We start from the raw sequence: 19,377 nt of genomic DNA, 5'->3' as shown, positions 1-19,377 counted from the left end.
ACCCCCAAACCCCACTCACACTCTCTTTCTCTCGAATAAATAAACCAAAAAAAAAAAAAAAAAGACAGACTATAACAAGTGCTGACAAATGTGGAGAAACTGGAACCCTCACACACTGCTGGTGGAAATGTAAAGTGGTCTGGCAATTCCCAAAAGACTATACAGAGTTACACTATAACCCAGCAATTTTACTTCTAGGAATATACAAAAGAGAAATGAAAATGTATGGCCACACAAAAATTTTAACATGATTGTTCATAGTAATTCATAATACCCAAAAAGTAGGGAAAAAAATCCAAATATCCCTCAATTGATGAATAGAGAAACAAAACATGATATATTTCTACCATGTAATATTATTTGGCCATAAAAAGAAAAAAAGTACTGATATATGCTACAATATGAAACACCCTTGAAAACATGCTAAGTTAAAGAAGCTAGCTAAACAGACTATATATACTGTATGGTTCCATTTACATGAAATCTCCAGAAGAGCCAAATTTATAGAGCCAAGCTTAGGGGCTTGGGGTGGGATGAAGTGGAAATGGTTAAGAAGTCTCCTTTAGGGTTGATAAAAATGGTCTAAAATTATAGATTGTAGTGATGGTTGCAAAATCCTGTAAAGATATTTAATAATTGTACACTGTAGGAGTGCCTGGTTGACTCTGTCGGTAGAGCGTGTGACTCCTGATTTGGGGGTTGTAAGCTGGAGCTCCCTGTTGGGTGTAGAGATTACTTAAAAATAAAATCTTAAAAAAAAACACAAAAAACTTGTATGTTGTTACATGGTATGTGAATTACATCTCAATAAAAATATTAAAGGGAGGGGAAAAAAGGCTGAGAAACTCAATGCCACAAATAGTATTGTTTCTTTTTTTAAAAAGATTTTACTTATTTGAGAGAGAGAGAGAAAGAGAGATCATGCTTATGGGGAGAAGCAGAGGGAGAGGGACAAGCAGACTCCACGCTGAATGCGGAGCCTGATGTGGAGCTCAATCTCGTGACCCTGAGATCATGACCTGAGCCAAAATAAAGAGCCAGACGCTTAACCGACTGAGCCACCAAGGCACCCCCAAATACTATTGCTTTTAATGCGAAATGGATTCCAAGTTCTGCTACTTTACTAAGAAATTCAATTAAAAAAAAAAAAAACCACATTCAAGGATAAGGGTGAGCCTGTTATTCTAGGTGCAGTAAATGCCAAGCTCATACAATATAAACACTCTCCAACAAATTCCAACCTGCCTTCTTGAAAAGACCAATCTGTTAATGAAAATATTACACAAAAACCAGTCATGAACATGAGTGATGGTCAAAAGCGTCAAACAAAATCAATGCCATAGAAAATAAAGACATTGTTTATCATAACCTACTTTCTATACATCACCTGTAACTTACAACACCCACTAATTTACATACCAACATTTTAGATGTCAGTTCGACAGTCTTCTGACTTGAGATTCTAGCTCTTACTGCATATTATTTTCATTTTTCAAACAAATGCACCATTCTGTTATTTGATATTGAATTTGAGTGTCTCAACTGCTCTATTCCATACTTGAGTTAAACGTTTCTTGAGTATCTACTACAGAAAGTACCAGTCACTATGCTGGGAACACAAAGATGAATCATAATTCTCACCTAGAAGAACTCACAATTTAATGGGCATGCAATCAAATGAGTAATTACAATAAAATATGATGTATTCCATTAGAGGCAAAAACCACTTTCTGTGACATACCAGAACTGGAGGATGGAGGACTTTGCCACTCTGCGGAGTTCAGGGAAGATTTTCAGAATTGAGGAGAAGTGAGTACAACATAATAGGACATAGGAACAGCAAGATAACAGGGCAGTGAGGAAGGATAAAGAGCATGATATGAGCATGCCAATTCACTACCAACACAGAGCACGGTACAAAGTGAAGAAATTAATTCCATTACCAAATACAATCACATTTAAGAGGATGACCCTGAGGAAGAAACCCAATTAGGAGTTTACTGCAAATGTCTAAGACAGACAGACTAGGGCCTGAACCAAGCCAGTAGTAGCAGAGCACTTCACAAATTACACTGTATGTCAAGCAGCAATGCACTTTACAAACTACGCTGAACGCATCCAACACCTTACTTCAAAAGACAAAAACAATTTGTAGTAAGAAAAATCAGCAGGACTGGTTGTAGTTGATGTAAAGAACGATGAGGTTTCAGGCTTGATGAGTGGTTGGATGGAGGGGCTATTATCTGAGATAGTGAAGATGGGTAGAAACTCCTTTGGGGAAGATAAACAGTTCAGTTTTCAACACGTGAGGTGTGTTATCCTTGGGACTTCTAGTAGAAGGCACTTGGAAATGTGGTTCTAGCATTCTGAGCAGGAAGTAAGATGTGGGCTTCAGAGGCAGCAAATAAAAATCTACCTATAAACCATGATATGTGCAGGAGCCCATTAGGCCTGTATGAGTGCATACATAGAAATGTTTCTGAGCCATCTTAAACCACTTTGCTTCACCCTTCCCCCACTCTATCTTCTGTATATCTACCATCAGCCAAGATATTGTTAAACTTTGCTTTTCGTGGTTTCAGAAAAAAATAAATGTATACTGAACCTGCCTTACTGAATTATCCATCATACCACGCCACATCCTATGATTCTAATTACACCAAAATATGGCATGTGTCCTCCCATTCTTGGTTGGGAATCAGACATACAAGAAAGAGAAGTAGTCTAATGACAGAAGGCAGAAATGTTCCTAGTATTAAAAAGGACTAAAAAAAACAGTGAAACTTAATCAGAAGGCCTATACGTGGAAAGGTCTGAACTTTTTTCTTAGGAAAATACAATCTTCCCAACAGATTCTTTTGTTACTATGACTATCCAACCCTCAGAAGAACAATATACCATTCACATCCATTATGTGAAGAACTCAGTAATCATCCTTAACCAACTCAATATCTGCTCTCCAAGTTCTTATGCGACAACTCAATACAAATCGGTATAATCTGAGATTTCAAAAAGGTCCACTTAAAGCATTTCATATGTGAAAAGTTTAATGGATTCCCACTCCTTAAGTGTGGGCTGCACATGGTGACTTATTTAAAAAGAGTACAGTATGAAAAGGGGAAAAAATCAACTAACTTTACAGTAGAGAAGCCTGACAAACACTGCCTCAGCAAGGCGATCAAGGGCACATCAACACTGATAGGTCATTTGATAGTAAGTACCCTGATAAAATGTGACGAAAATGGCACCTGACCTCTGTGTCTTCCTGTCGTCCTTCCTCCCCGCCACCCCCTCCTCCCAGTCTAATTTTTTGAGGAAAACGTTAGACAAATCCCAACTGAGAGATATGTCATGAAATCCCTGAGCAATATTCCCCCAAATTATCAAGATCATCAAACACAAGGAAAGTCAGAAAAAGTGCCACAGCCAAGAGTCTAAGGAGACATGACAAATAAATGTAATGTGATAACCCAGATGGGATCCTAGAACAGAAAAAGGACATTAGGTAAAATTTTAAAAAATCTGAATAAAGTATGGAATTTAGTTAATAAAAACTGGTTCACTAATTGTGACAAACATACCATACTAACATAAAATATTAACAACAGGGAAACTGGATATGAGGTACAATGAGAACTCTCTGTACTGTCTTCACAGCTTTTCTGTGAACTTAAAATTGTCTAAAATAAAAATTTTTTTAAAAAATCTAATGGACAAATTAGGGGCGCCTGGATGGCTCAGTCATTAAGCGTCTGCCTTCGGCTCAGGGTATGATCCTGGCGTTCTGGGATCGAGCCCTGCATCAGGCTCCTCCGCTGGGAGCCTGCTTCTTCCTCTCCCACTCCCCCTGCTTGTGTTCCCTCTCTCACTGGCTGTCTCTATCTCTGTCAAATGAATAAATAAAATCTTAAAAAAAAAATCTAATGGACAAATTAAACATTTCCCTAGATTACTGAAGTTGTTTTACATACATTCTTATCTTAATCTTCACAAAAATCCTGCAACAGAGGTATCTCTATCCCTGTTTTACAGATGAGAAAACTGAGATTTAGAAAAATTAAGCATTAAATTGCTCAAGTCAGAAATGCCCGATGCCAGCCATGCAACACATTTTATTTAATAACATTCACCAAAATTAATGAAAAATAAACTAATAGATCTTAGTTATTCTTGGACAAATGCTACAACAATCACCATTCAAAATGCTGATACAATCAAAAACTACTCAAGATGTTTTGGAGAATTCCATTTATATTAAATTATCCACATTCTGATACAGATTTGTTAAGAATATTGCAGAATGATCTGCAATTTCAGACTCCTAATAACATATTAAAGCACTACACTAAATTTATTAACAAATAATGAGGAATTGTATTAAACCTGCTCTGAACACAAAATTTTTGTGGAGCCAAAAATGATACAAATTTTTCTTCAGAATCTTTTGTCCAAATTATTCCTTTTACCTGCCCAGGATCTGCATCCAATTTCTATTCATCCTTCAAGTGCCAGCTCAAATCCCCAGCCCTCCAACTGAACTTTCCCTGATTACTTCTCCCATACTGAACTTTCACTACTACCTGATCATTCAACAACATCTTGCTCTGACATCCTACTGACTATTCACATACTACACATATAGGATACACTAGAAAGTTAATGAACAATGAGAACACCAAAAAATAACAGAAACCAATTCTAGTCACCTGAATAGCTAAAGCTGTTTTACACACACATAGATTTCTTGAGAAATACAACATTCATAAGAAAATGCAGATCTTTTTCTTCATTAATGGCTTAGCTACAACCTTTTATTTTTTTAAGATTTATTTATTTTAGGCGGGGAGGGGTAGAGGGAGAGAATCCTGAAGCAGACTCCCCACTGAGCGGTGGAGCCTGAAAAGGGCCAGGCCTGATGCACTCCGATCCCATAACCCTGACATCATGACTGGAGCCAAAATCAAGAGCCAGCCACTCAACTGAGCCACCCAGGCGCCCCAAAAATTATTTTTGAAAACAGCATACAAATCAAATGAAAAACTTACCTGAGTGCTTTTCTACTAGGAACAAATGATATTTAAATTAACTAGAGAACCAACTTTGCATCTTTTCCCTCTACAAATTCTGCTCTTTTCCATTTTTTTTTTAAAGATTTTATTTATTTATTCAACAGAGATAGAGACAGCCAACGAGAGAGGGAACACAAGCAGGGGGAGTGGGAGAGGAAGAAGCAGGCTCATAGCAGAAGAGCCTGATGTGGGGCTCGATCCCAGATCGCCAGGATCACGCCCTGAGCCGAAGGCAGACGCTTAACCGCTGTGCCACCCAGGCGCCCCTGCTCTTTTCCATTTTAACCACCTGTTTAGCCAAAAGCTATTTACATTTTAAATGAGACACATCATAAATCCATAACTATTTTTTTAAAAGTAGTCTCTACACCCAACGTGGGGCTCAAATTCATGACCACAAGATAAAGAGTCACCCACTCCACTAACTGAGCCAGCCGGGGCCCCTGTAAGTCCATAACTATTATGTACATAGTATAATTCAAGTAGTGTATGTGTTACATACCCAAAACTCTACAAGAGATAGGCTTTTCAGAACCCCAGGCTTGATCCTCAAACTACCTCTCCCAACCTTTAATCACTATTTTCCAAACTTCAATTAACTAACTGCCACCTTTTATTAATTCTTCACAAGTCACCTATACTGTTTATATAGCATTTCCCTTTAAACCAACTCACTAAGAGCTTCATTCTAAGAAACAACATCCATATAATCTCAGCTTTGTTGTGCTACTTGGAATTTCACTCACACATTAACTACTAGAATAAATGTTCTCAGGCAGCACCGTGGCAGGAGTAGCACTTAGAACCAAAGATTTACCTCATTCCCATCGTTGACATGAGTCACTTTACATCTTCACTATTTCCCTCAGTTAACAAGGCCCATATTTCTGTCCTTTATTTGCTAGAACTATGTGTTGTTTCCCAAGGGCTGAAAACTTTGATTACCATGTACTTCGACATTAATGAATTATGTGTGATGACTTGTGCACACTGAAAGTGGGTTAGAGCTAGCCTGAAATCTGACCTTTGGAAAACCTTTCTTTACAACTGAATATATATTGTCTGATCATCTCCATTTTGGAAGACCTCCTTTAAGACCAGACACTGCCACAGAAACTTTTCCTACTTTAGCCTCACGCTAACTTCCTATGAGCCATTTCTATTAGTTATTTCTGAACTTAAATACTATTATACTGTTTACTAGTCTTCGAATCCATAATTAGGGTGAAACACACTTTGTGTCCAGCAGAGCACTGGCTATGAACAGATCCCTAGTCAATACTTCTGGACATGAAGTCAGAAGATCTGGGTGCAAGTACTGCCTCCTCAATCTACTACCTGTGTGATTTTGCGCAAGGACTCCCTAAGATTATCTAAGCCTCAGGTGTTTTCTTTATAAAACAGGGACACGTATTTTATAGGGCTGTGAGGATTAAATAAGTAAATGTACAAGTTTTCAAATTATGAAGTGCTATATAATTTGTGATTACCATTCTGGGATGGTACCAGAATCATCTTGCACTAAGAAGAGTAAAGAAAATAAAAGTCCCCAAATTTGGAGTTCTTGTTCATTTTAGGGCTAAGATACAGTTGTTCTAAAATTCCAATTGCTTTAAATAAATGTTTTAACTATTTCTGAATTTAAATATTTATATGGCTGTTTTCTTACAGATGCTACTAATAATTCCACTCTCAGGTCATACTTGACAGTGACTTTTAAAAAAAGACTTGGGAGAATTTCAGCTGCATCCACATGTGGTCATTTAAAACTGGGCAACAACTGCAAGCATCAGGCCTACCATGTTACAGCCCTTCTCCCTATCCACTTTCTGAGAGCTGCTGTAGTGGGAGGAGGAATGCATCAAGCAGGAAGCCCAATCCCCATTCTACTGAGCAAGCTGTGTAGTGTTTGCAGGATGCAAATCTGAGCATAGCCCAGGTTTCAGAATGCTTTGAAAACAGGGCTTTGGGAAGTCATTCTCTCTCACTTTTCATTTGTAAAATCGATCTTTATGGTCCCTTTCAAGAACAATGTGATGGGACTGAATAACACCCAATAAAAAGATATGCTAGTAATTTTTTTTTCAGCAAAGGAAACAGGGAACATCTGAGCATGATGGTTAGACTTTCCCCAACAGTATTTCTTAGCGATGGAGATAGTGGTGTAGTATATCCATGACACCTTATTTCCGAAGTATTTCCAAAGGCATATCTATGCAAATACCTAAGCAATTTAATTTCTTCCTATGTATCTCAATACATTTATCCTTGGTCTGAAATCTGATTCAGTTCTATTTAAAATTAATGTTTTTATCATTCTTGCCAGTCTTCATTGTAACTAAATATTTGAGAATTAAAATAAGTAAATTCTTGGGTGACAAAAGAACAAATTAGTGTTGAAGGTAAAGTTAGTTATCTTCACTCAAAATAGTACTGAGGCGTAATTTTTATATTATAGAACCCAATCCTCACAATCTTGATTCCTTTCATTTGTTCTCTTGCAGACCCCTAAGTGGTTTTGTTCTTTAACGTGTATTTCATTATGACCTTTGCCTCTCTTAAAATGTTAACATACACATCTTTCTTAAGCCTCTGTCTTCAATATAAGCTTTGATTCTTATTTTTCAGGATTCACTATACTTGACTTTAATTTCATTACCCTGGGGTTGGGGCTCTTTGCTAGGATAGATAGGAAAAGTTAACTGAAGTTGATCAAGACTTAAAAAAAAAAAAATTGCACAGGGTTGTTTTTTTAACAAGGCCAAAAAATTCCCTGATGTTAGGGACTTTCTCAGACTGTGAGTAGTCAAGTCTATTGCCATCTCCAGGAGAAAGAGGGCAAAGCAGATAAAGATATTCAGTGGTTTGCTCTAACTTGTCTTCTATAAATACCCAAATTTGGCTTGGGATCTAAACCTGCTTTTGATAATTAAAAAAAAAAATACATAAATGCAGCCATCAAATCCTTTATTTCCTTTCACATCACTCCTGATGAAGCCATTTTTCCTTGACTGTGTGCACAAGTTTTAGCATTTAGTGGGAAATACTTCAGTGTAAATAACCTCTAACACAACCTCTGACATCTTTCGAAGGTTTACTCTGATTCTCTTAAATAAGTTTTCTAAAGGCAGATGCAATCTAGCATATTGTGATCCTAACTAGAATTTTGATGTGCTTACTAAATGCCAACCATTGTTCTAAGTGATTCATTTAATCTTCATAGGTAGAAACTATTATTACCCATGCATTACATATAATGAAATTAAAGCACAATTAACCACTGATTAAGAAACTTCTCCCAAAATCAAGAGATTAAGGAGCAAAAAGAAATTCATACCTAGACAGTCTGGGTTCAGAGTTCTCATGCTTAACCATTATGCTACCCTTTCATATCTTGGAGTTATTAATGGGATGGGTATTCTGAGGAAGTATGTTATTCAACTGAAAGTTACTCTACATCAAATACAGGATCACCACAGTGGCAGGACTAAGTCTTGTCCGTAAAACAAAATCCTATAAACAAGCAAATTGTGACTTTTATTAGGTAGTCTAATTCTGCCGTTTAAACATCCCTCGAATTCCCAGTAGTGGAGAGTTGTCCTTTTCTTACGAATAGCATATGGGCCTTAAGACTAATTTTTTTAAACACAAAAAGGACCAATAATAGTAAAAGCAGCAACAACACGGAGAAGACACAGGGAAATGACACAAGAAAAGGAGCTAGTCTACTCAGGAGTGATGACCAATATTCCAGGAAAGCAGAACCTGCTGATATAAATTATCAGTTTTGATTTTAGTTGGGAAGAGGCTGTCCAGGAGCTAATAGCATACAGGCTAATTCTGTTTATTAAACAACTTAAAAATCAAGTTGGGAGCAGTAATTTAAGTCAGTGAGCTATAACAATCAAGTTAATTTTTCTATTCTATTTCTACTGATATTTAAGTGAGCAAGTAGACTTAATTATGCTAACTTTATTTTCATTTTCTATGTGACCTTTCAGCCTCACTCCCTCAGTACATATTATCCAGTTACTAAAGAATCACACTATCTTAGGGTCATAAAGGTCAGCTCATCTGGTGTTTAACAAATTGGGTGTCTCATGGAACACTGTTACACAAGGTTTTAATAGGCAGAACATAAGTCAGAGATTATGAGCTGTTTTGGGAGCAAAAATAGTTTCTCTGCTACATCCCTCCTCCAACCCTTAACATGCTCATTTCAGAGCAAAGCTCCAAGAGCAAAATCTGATTTACAACATTCCTCAAAATCACTGAAATACATTTTTGCTGAATACATCCTACCCATTTCCCAGGGCTAATAGTTTATATATAGAATACAAACAATAGACCCAACGTTTCTGTTGTCCTGGTCATTCAACCTCTTTACCACTTCAAACAGCAAACTCACTACTTTAACCTTCACTTTCGAAGAGTAGTTTCATTGGATATAGAATTCTAGGTTGGTGAGGTTTTTCTTTAAACACTTTTCACTCCTCTTCCCTTCTTGAGTGGTTCTGCTGAGAAACTCACTGTAATTCTCATGTCTCCCTTGCCCCTACTGTTTCTTCCAAGGTTTTGGCTTTGGCTTTCTGAGATACGCTTAAGTGTAGACTGTAGGTTTTTTTGGTATCCTGCCTAGTATTTGTTCTTGCAATTTCTTAGATCAGTGATTTGATGTCAGTCATAATTTTGAAAACTCTTGGTCATTACTTCTTCAAATATTTCTTCTGCTTCAATTGTTCTCCTTGTGTTCCAAGCACATGTGTGACATCTTTCCAAATTATCCCACAATTCTTTCAATGTTCTATGTTGGGTTTTTCCCCCTTATTCTTTTTTCTTTTTGCATTTCAGTTTGGAAGTTTCTATTCACCTATTATCAAGCTTACTGATACTTTCCTCAGCAGTGTCCAGTCTACTGAGGTGACCATCAAAGGCACTCTTCATTTGTCAGTGTTTTTTATTTCTAGCATGGTATCTACTTTTCCATTAGAGTTATTAACACATCAGTTAAATTCCAAAAGTTGTGTCCTACATGAATCTGCTTTGTCTCCTCAGGCTGTTTCTTGACTTCTGGCATGCTTTGTGTTTTTTCAAAAGCTGAACATGATTGTAGGTAATGGGAACTTAGATAAACATCTTTATTGTGAGGTTTTACCTTCATCTGGCCAGGAGACGGGTTGTGTCTGCTGTAGATATGGATGGCAGAGGCTTAAACTCAGTACTTTATTAAACAGTCCTTTCACATTAGTGAGTTCTAACTGGCAGAATGGTCTTGTCACCTATACCATATCCACTGGTCCTAGTTCTACCCTCTTATCTAAACCCAACTCCTCTCTTCTGATAGTTTTCAAACTATTATCTGATAGTTTCATGTGAAGACAGGTAGCAGCACATAAATTATGCCTGTCCCCAGGTCTGATCTTTGATATCCCCATTTCCTTCAAATGTCCTCCAAAGTACTGTTTCTATTTCGTCATCCAGGCCCCTGCCTCTGAATACACTGCAGTTAATTCCTTTTGCTAACGTGGAATCCGAAGCTGAGTAAGAAACCCATCAGTGACTGAACCAGCATCCAATAAAACAGAATGTACTTGCCATATAACACTTAGTGTATCTTAACACTATTTATGCCAGCTACGTCACCATGCTAACTGCTCCATGACTACTGCTTCCTCTCATGAAGTGATGCCAAGCCAGGTCCTGACCATACTGATGCAGTGAGCTTAGGAGGAACTGACTGTGGAAGTTTTTAAGCAGAGAAAGCAATGCAAGATTCCCACAGATCCCCATTCAATTTGCACTGGTTATGGAACAATGGTCATTAAACTCTGAACAATTATTAGTCTCAGAAGTGGCCCTAAATTGAAGTTGTAAGCAAATCGGTGTGCATGTTGGATTTTTCAAAGCTGTTGGCAACTCAAAAAAGGTTAAGAATGTCCATATTCTTCTGGTATTCTATATCTTTCTGATTTTCATGAACACTTTTTTAAATTAAAAAACCCTAAACACACTTACATTCCCACAAGTCAAATGGTAACTACTATCTCATTAGGAATTAGAATACAAAACATTACTGTGGCATGTTAGGTCTAGCAACTAATAGGTCACCAAACTTATCAAGTTTACAGATAATGAGCTGCCTTACTATCTGTGTGCATTTTGTTATGTAAATTGTTTTAAAATGCATAGTTAAAAAATAAAATGTATTGCTTATTAATCCTAAAAACCTCCCAAGAATATCACTTTATATTGGAATCAAATGACTGGATCTTAGAAAGTTTCCAAGAAGAAAAGGCTTTGCTCTGAAGCAATTAACTTTCTCCATAAACTGATCTAAACATGACCAGACTTAGGAGATGCTTTACAAAGAATTCTGCTTTAGGAAGTTAAGTCTGACAGAACTCTTTCTATGAGATGGTTAGTATGAATGACACACAGTTCTCCATAAATTTTTCATTGACTGAACTACATGAGAGGTTTATATTTTACTGAAACAAATCCGATGTATGCAATGGTATTAAAATTATCTAGACTTAAGTTCTATTTCTAACACAAATCTTACTTCAAAAGCAAGGAGAGAATAAATTAGATGGCATAGTTACCAGTAACACCACTCCCCTCATAAATTACAACGGTGTACTGAAGGAACTGGACCTAGGCAATAACTTTTATTAAACAAATAACTTAAATATTCTTGATAGTACATCTCTCCACAATTTCGTCACAGACACCTAGTTCTTTAAAAAAGTCCAATAAGTATAACTTATTTACCCAATGTGGATAAATGGTCTTTTTTTTCCCCTCAAAGTTCCACTCCTATCTGAAATGAAGGAAACAAAAAATAAATGCTGGCCAGCAGCTGTAAATGTTAAGTTTAGAAAATCACTTGCACATCATTTTTTTAAAAAATCAAAGTGAACGTACACAACTACTTAAAAACTTTTAAAAGAGTGGAACAAAATACATCAAAATGTTAATAATAATTGTTTTTAGTGGTTGGTGTAAACTCATGAATGCTTTTTTTTTTTTTTTTTTGTATTTCTCAGTATTTTCCAGATTTTTTTCTTTTAAGCAGGCTCTCATACCCAATGCGGGGCTTTAAATCACAACCCTGAGATTAACAGTCAAATGCTCTACCAACTGAGCCACCAGGTGCCCCTATTTTCCAGATTTTCTATAATAAACATGTATTATTTACATGGTGGGAGAGTGTTTTAGGAAAAAAAGACAAAGAAAAAGTTTTAAATTTTACATACTGCTTTTATAAGTTGAATTAAGCTTAGGTACTTAGAAGTTACCAAGCATGAGATAAGGAATAGTGGAAAAAGCCAAGAGCAATGAATTTTAGAACCTGAACAGATCTTATAAATCATTAGATCTGATATTTACATTTGAAAGATGAGAAAACAACAGGCTTGATATTATACAATTTCAAGTTCACATAGTAAGTTCCAGAACCTGTAACTCTTAAGTTCTCAGTTCATTATTCTAAGTTCATACATACTCTATACTCACTGAAGACTAAGTTATCCTAGTAGAATGTAAATTTGTACATGCAGTATGGCTAACTATTTAAAAAAAAATTTTATAACTGTTTACAATGACTTTTTCAGTCTATGATTTTTATAAGATAAAAGGAAACATATCAAAATGTCATTAGGAGGTAAGTGGCTTTAATGTATTCAGTTTAATGGGTTTTTCAAATTTCCTTGTAATATATTAATATTTCTGGGCTTCGGTGTTCTCAGCTGTAAAACATGTTTAACCACAGTTATCTACTTCATAGAATTACAAATAAAAATAGTACTTACAACAGTACCTTGGCACAGAGTAAATGCTGTTAGTTATTTTATGATAAAATTTCCAATTTTAAATTATTCTCTCTCCTACAGTGAAGTTTAAGTGCAACAGCAGGGTTTCAGGTTAGGTACAAAGACACTGGTAATTTTTCACTCACAGAATTCATGGAAACATATCCTTCATGCACTACTGGCAGATTCAGTCAAGAGGCCATATAATTCTGAGTATACAAAAACTAATAAGCTACTAGAGGCTTCAAGAGCAGAGCTTCTTGATGAATACATGTGTTTTCTTTTTTTTTTTTCATTTACAAAGCTCAAACAGAGGGCACTGGTGCTCACTGATTAGTCAGAAAGGATTGCAGACAGAGTGTAATCTACCATGCAGAGCCCAACCTGACAACCTAGAACTCAAACCCACTAGCCCCAGTCACCCATATGGTCCACTCCTTTTTTTTTTTCTTTTAAGATTTTGAGAGAGACAGCACAAGCAGGGGAGAGGGGCAGAGGAAGAGGGAAAAGCAGGCTCCCTGCTATACAGGGACTCCACATTCATCCCAGGACCCTGAGATCATGACCTGAACCAAAGGCAGACGCTTAAACGACTGAGCCACGCAGGCACCCCCAGATGATAACTTCTAAGACAGGCAGTGAGTTGAGGAAAAAGGGTCACCAGGTATACATGATACAAGGTGTTGGATGGGAACACAACACTAAATTCTGGCAGGCATTAAGCAAGCGGTACTGTTTGTCCCTATCTTCCTTCTTTGTCCCACTTTTCCTTCCGTCCATCTTTTTTCTCTTTTGCATTTGTTCCCTTGCCTCATGCTGTCAAAGGAAACTCTTTAACACTGTCATCATTTATAGCTGTACTGTGAAATTTTCAGGTCTGCATTACTTACAGGGCATCTCCAACTTTCACACAAAATTCATTTTGCTTGAAATGTATATATACCAGTATGCCTAATGTACACTATGTATGTACACAACATACAGATAATTCTAAACAGCTCTGACACCAAATTCAGGTTTCACAAAATAGTTAGCAAACAAGTCAAACTACCCCATAAGGATGCTACAGTCATTTCAGTTTGTACAGCAGTCTGGAGACATGTGGGTACTAATATTTGTGATAAGAATGATAGAAAGACATGCTAATGGTGGCAAATATTTAGATCCACTCAGATACTCCGTGGACTTCAGCTGGTTGTCTGTATGTTCCATATTAAAGGAAAATGCGAACAGATGGTCCAAACACAAGGGAATTTCATGAATCCAAAGAGAAGTATATTGCTCCTTTACATTTCATGAAAAGACAAGAGAAGATGGCAAATTTTTGCACATCTTTTGCTTTATAGATTGAAGGAAAGTTGACGGGACTATGGTCAAAAGCAACATTGCAGTTCTAGTTCAAGGCTCTAAAAACTAAATCCTTCTTTCCAACTTGAAGACTGGATCTTCCTGACTACTAAATGTTATTCCTATTTAGTTAAGAGAATGATATATTATTTAAAACTGCATTTTCTTTTTAATAATTGATCAAAGTCCTTACTAATTTTACATCTCAAATAACATATAAGGGCTTAAAATATTAACTACAGGGCACCTGGATGGCTCCATCAGTTAAGCATTCAACACAGGTCATGAACTCAGGGTCGCAGGGTCGTGAGACGGAGCCCCGCCTCGGGCTCCACACTGAGCAGGGAGCCCGCCTGGGATTCTCTCCCTCCCCCTCTGCACCCCCATCTTCTGTTCACGTTCTGATAAAACAAAAACAAAGCAACTTAAAAATATATATAACTATAGTAATTTGTAACTTAAGAAATCTGCCTGGTGAAAACACTGTCCCTCATAATATATAAGTTTGTTGCTAAAATGTCCTATATTTTTATTCACATTTTTTAGGAATGTATTATGTGTGAAGATGGAACACTGACTACGTAAGTCTAAACTTCATCAGCAGCCACACTTTTCCACAATCTCACAAAGTAGCTCCCTGTCCCACTGTTTCACTCTTATGCTCTCATTTCACAGCCATTATGACTATAATGCTGTTGCTTATATTGTTTCCTTACTTGCCTAGAATCTCCAACCATTCTTTTGTCAATCAGAATTAAAAAGTACAGAGCTTTTCGTAACATGGTTGTGAGGACACTCTACTTTCTGATGGATAGGGGTGGGCTGGGCTCTCCAGGTGTTAAAGCATTTTCAGTACGTCACTCTGCTGGGTTTTCTATTATTTCCTAGGGGAAATTTTTCCCCTCTGCCCGTCTTATACATTGTCTTTCTGAAAATGCTTGGTGGTTCCGGTGATATTATCTTTATGTAACTACAGACTGTATGTAACGTGCTTTGACTGTCAGTAAAGTGGACAAAATCCAACATGAACTACAGCAGTGATTAGTTTTTTTGAATATATATGATCCCCATCACTCCTAGGCCTCACCAGCCAGAACGGGACACTGCTCTTTTCCTCTGCTCGAAGCTCCCATGCAGACACAGATTCCTCACCACTGCAATCTGGTCAAGGAAGGAGATGCATTGGAGTTAACCCTCCTGATTGTTTCCACTCTGGAGTACCCTTACTTCCAACCTCCTGCTTCTAGGTGTTCCATGTGGGGCATAGAGTATTTGTATAAATGCTCCCACTTTTTAGTAGAGTAAATGCTAAGATGCAGTTCCTCTCTTCAATTCCTGTCAGTATTTTACCTTCTAAGAATACTGCCACTGGGAGGCACCCATCATTTCCTTTTTATCAGAGCAGAGCTATGTCATATATTATATATAGTAAATATAATTTCTTCATTGTCTGTGTATCAATATCTGTCTTTTAAGCAACTTTGACCAATCATTATGGACAGAACTTTCTGTGACAAAGAAAATGCTGTGTACCCCACACTATCCCACAAAGTGGTCAAAAGTCACATGTGGTTAATGAGCATTTGAAATACAGCTGGTGCTGAGGATTTAAATTTTACGTTTTATTTAATTTTAATTAACTTAAATAGCACAGGTGGCTAGTGGCCACCTATTGAACAAGCATGCAGCTCTGTATCTCTATACATTTCATCTCAACCCCTCTACTTCATCTGGCTTTCCACCTTATTTCTCTCCTCTGACCCTCTTTTCATTATATCTCTTTATTTTGTATTTATGTAATAGATATGTAACAATATATAAGGTATCTACATATACCTCTTTTTTAGTTATATGATAAAGACAGACAGTACTAAGTTTTATACATTTATTCTAACATCTTAAAATAGAAGTCAAGGGTAGAATGTTTAAGCAACTATCCTGTTTTTGTGTTTTCTACAGAATAGAATAAAAATCTAAATCATCAAGGAAATAATGTAACACTTTATTTGAATCCAAGTCTCTCAACATAATCAATTACATTCCAGAACACTGGGGTGAAATGTAGAAAACACTTCAGATCAACTTGATTTCTGAGACCATTACTTTCAAGAAATCCTGAAGAACTAAAAGGGTGAACGTGTGCACAAATACTGTACCTAATTTTAAGAAGGTAGATTCCATAGACAACAGACAAGTAAACCTAATACAGGTTAAGTCAGTATCTCAAAAAATGACTAAACATATTGCTTAAAAGAACTTAGGAATCCAGGCACAATCCTTAAGATGCTAAGAATATAACTAGCAATATAAGAACTTCCTTTTTTGAAAGGTCTATAGGTCTAAGACAGACATAAACTAGCTAGAAAACCTCCAAGTTTTCTTATGTGGGGCTGGAACTTCTGAGGTAGTTACTATATGCTGGGCAGTTTTAAGCACCCAATTCATGTAACTCCCATAATAACCATATAAAGCAGGTATAATTATTATTTCTATTTTATAGACAAGAAAACTGATGTACAAAGAGGTCAAATGTTTTGCCTAATATCAATGAGCTAGTAAGTGGTGAAGCCAGAATTTAAACTCAGATAATCCAGTTCCAGAGTTCCCACCTTTCATCACAAAGCTAAACTGCTTCTCAAAGTGTCCACTGGTCTAAGACCAAAGTCAACTAAGAAAAATTTCTAACCACAGACCTGTGTTCTGGCCTTATCTCTTCAACACATAAAGACATTTTATCTATAACTCAGAATATATCCTTAAGAAGTCTGCAAAAGAAAGCAAGCCAAGAGAGCCAAAATAAGAAATGACAAAAGTCGAGTTTTCAAGAAAATCTACGGGCTGAAACACTGACTCAATAAGATAATAAAGATACATATACTTTAAAAATTAAGTATGTAAGAACCTGATGAGCAATTCATAGAAATGCCTGATGTTAAAAAAAAATAAAGAGGTTTGAAGTAGTCCCAAAATTAACATGACCAAAAAAATGCCAATGCTCCACTTTCAAAAATATGTACACTCCATAAAAAAAAAACACACGCACACTTCAGAGCCTAGAAGTAAAGCTTATACACAACAAAAATAAATGTCATAAATTATTTATGCTATAGTAAAAATTTTATTTACTGGACCTTAAATATTCTTTATTTAAAAAATAAAAAATATAAAGACACATTACATATCTTACTATAATTACATACTTTGTTTACTGAACTGATCCTTAGATCCTTTCTCAGAGCCCATTACTTTCATCAGACATACACTTTTAAATATTTACTTGCGTTATTCCTAAACCCATGAATTAGGAAAAGTTATCTAAAAGCGAGGAGAATAAATGCTTTAAGCACTCACTGCAGCAATAAATAAACCAACAACAAAAAAAAACAATTTATAAAAATTACTTTATAAAAATTACAACCTAACAATAAAAGCTTTATAAAAATTACTACCTAAACAATATTTTACATTTACATTAAATAGGTCCAAACACTCTTGGTATCAAGCTCTTGGAGGCATGACTTTTCTAGTAGTCATGGACATTTATACTGATTCTCCTGTGGGCCACTTTAACAAGGCAACCTGCGCCTGTTGGAACTCCCAACACATGAAGATTCAGGAACCACAATAACCAAACTGGTACTGGATGGTGTGGCTGGTGTGCTGGCAAAACAGAGGCAAGGTTCTGGTCAGGTCTGGGTTGACCTGGCAAACTCACAAAACTCTGGCACTACCATCTCCTGTGACTCTGACTTCCTTTCGACTTGCCCCAGAACTGTAGAATCTGTGAACTGTCCCAGTGAAAGCTATAATAAATCCCCTTTTTCAAAAGAATCTCATAAAAATGTGAGAAAACGATCTCAACCCCCAACATCAGATAAGCATGCTATAAGGACAAACGCAACAAAAACAACAGCAACAACAAAAAACTCAAGGAAAATTACAAAAATGAGGAAAAATAATGAGGAAAGATAAACATCATGAAGATTCAACATAACAGGTATTTAAGCAGATCTGAAAAATCGAAACAAAAATAAAAGGCAACTTAGATCTTTGCAATAAAAGGGAACACCAAATATCAAGCAAAGTTAACAGAAGACCAAGATCCTACAAATGTGTTAGGTAAAGTGTTAAATGTGCAAGAGAAAGGAAAAATACAGTAACTAGGACAAAAGAGAAAAAGACATGACCCAAGAATTCTATATTCAGCTAAGCAGTCATTCATGGGTGAGTAGAAAGGAAAGCCATTCTCAGACATGCAAGGACGTGCACTATTTTTGTCACTCTTCATGACTGCTATAACTGTCCTTTATTTTGACATAGTTGACTGATAGCTATTCAAGTAAAATTTTTAATGACAAAACACGAAAAATGGTAATGACACAATAAAAAAATAAGAAAAATGATTCTTTATACATCAATAAAGGGTCTAAGAACTTATAAACAGAATTCATCTATAAGATGAAAGGGGAAAATGAAGGGGCTCTTATTTCAAATTATGCATTTTCAATATCAATAGTAGATTCTGGTTTTTATCTTCCATTCTAGATTTTTGATATTTTCCATTTTCCCCAATGCATAAATCTGTGTGTGTGGATACACACACAAACACACATATATATTTGAGCAAATACACTCTTGTGAAAATTTTAAAATATTAAGTACATATGTTTCTATCAATTTTCCAGAAAATGGAAAAGACTGCTCTCCAAACAGCGTGCTCCCTTTACATCAGAAACATTCAAGCAGAGGCTATCCTTTGGAAATGTTCTAGAATAACATCTAACACAATCCAGCACTGGTGGATTACATGATCTCCAAAACTCTTTCTAGTAACAAGTTATCATCAACCTTAGACTATATTTATCATCCCTTTATAACAACAAAACAGCCTAATTAAAATGGACAAAGGGCATGGACATTTTTTCAAGATGATAAAGAATCAATTAGGATGGTTACTATCAATAAAAACAGAAATAACAAGTGTTGAAGAAGTGAAGAAATTAGAATTCAGTGCATTGTTGGTAGGAACATAACATGGTGCAGCTGTTATGGACGGTATGCTACGGTACAGCAGTTTCTCAAAACACTGGAAACAGGATTGCCGTACGATCCAGCAATCCCACTTCTGGGTCTAAATCCAAAAGACCTGA

The 19,377-nt window shown here is 36.3% G+C and overlaps 1 protein-coding gene across 2 annotated transcripts in view; it reads right to left on the bottom strand.

Moving 5' to 3' along the window:
- Nucleotides 1-19,377, bottom strand: part of RPRD1A (regulation of nuclear pre-mRNA domain containing 1A) — a 72,672-nt gene that overhangs the window by 7,197 nt on the left and 46,098 nt on the right. Inside the window, exon 7 of one of the 2 annotated variants that reach the window (XM_044382954.3) lies at nt 5,138-19,373. The exons of the other annotated variant lie outside the window; for it this stretch is intronic. Coding sequence (XP_044238889.1) covers nt 19,359-19,373 — 15 coding nt within the window. The 3' untranslated portion in view covers nt 5,138-19,358. Of the gene's footprint in view, nt 1-5,137; nt 19,374-19,377 lie in introns of those variants that run through there. 2 annotated transcript variants of the gene reach the window in all.

The sequence above is a fragment of the Ursus arctos genome, unplaced genomic scaffold (genome assembly GCF_023065955.2).
Source record: "Ursus arctos isolate Adak ecotype North America unplaced genomic scaffold, UrsArc2.0 scaffold_17, whole genome shotgun sequence".
NCBI classification, from domain to species: domain Eukaryota; kingdom Metazoa; phylum Chordata; class Mammalia; order Carnivora; family Ursidae; genus Ursus; species Ursus arctos.
Note: the sequence above shows the minus strand (reverse complement) of the source record. Positions and strands in the feature narration are given on the sequence as shown.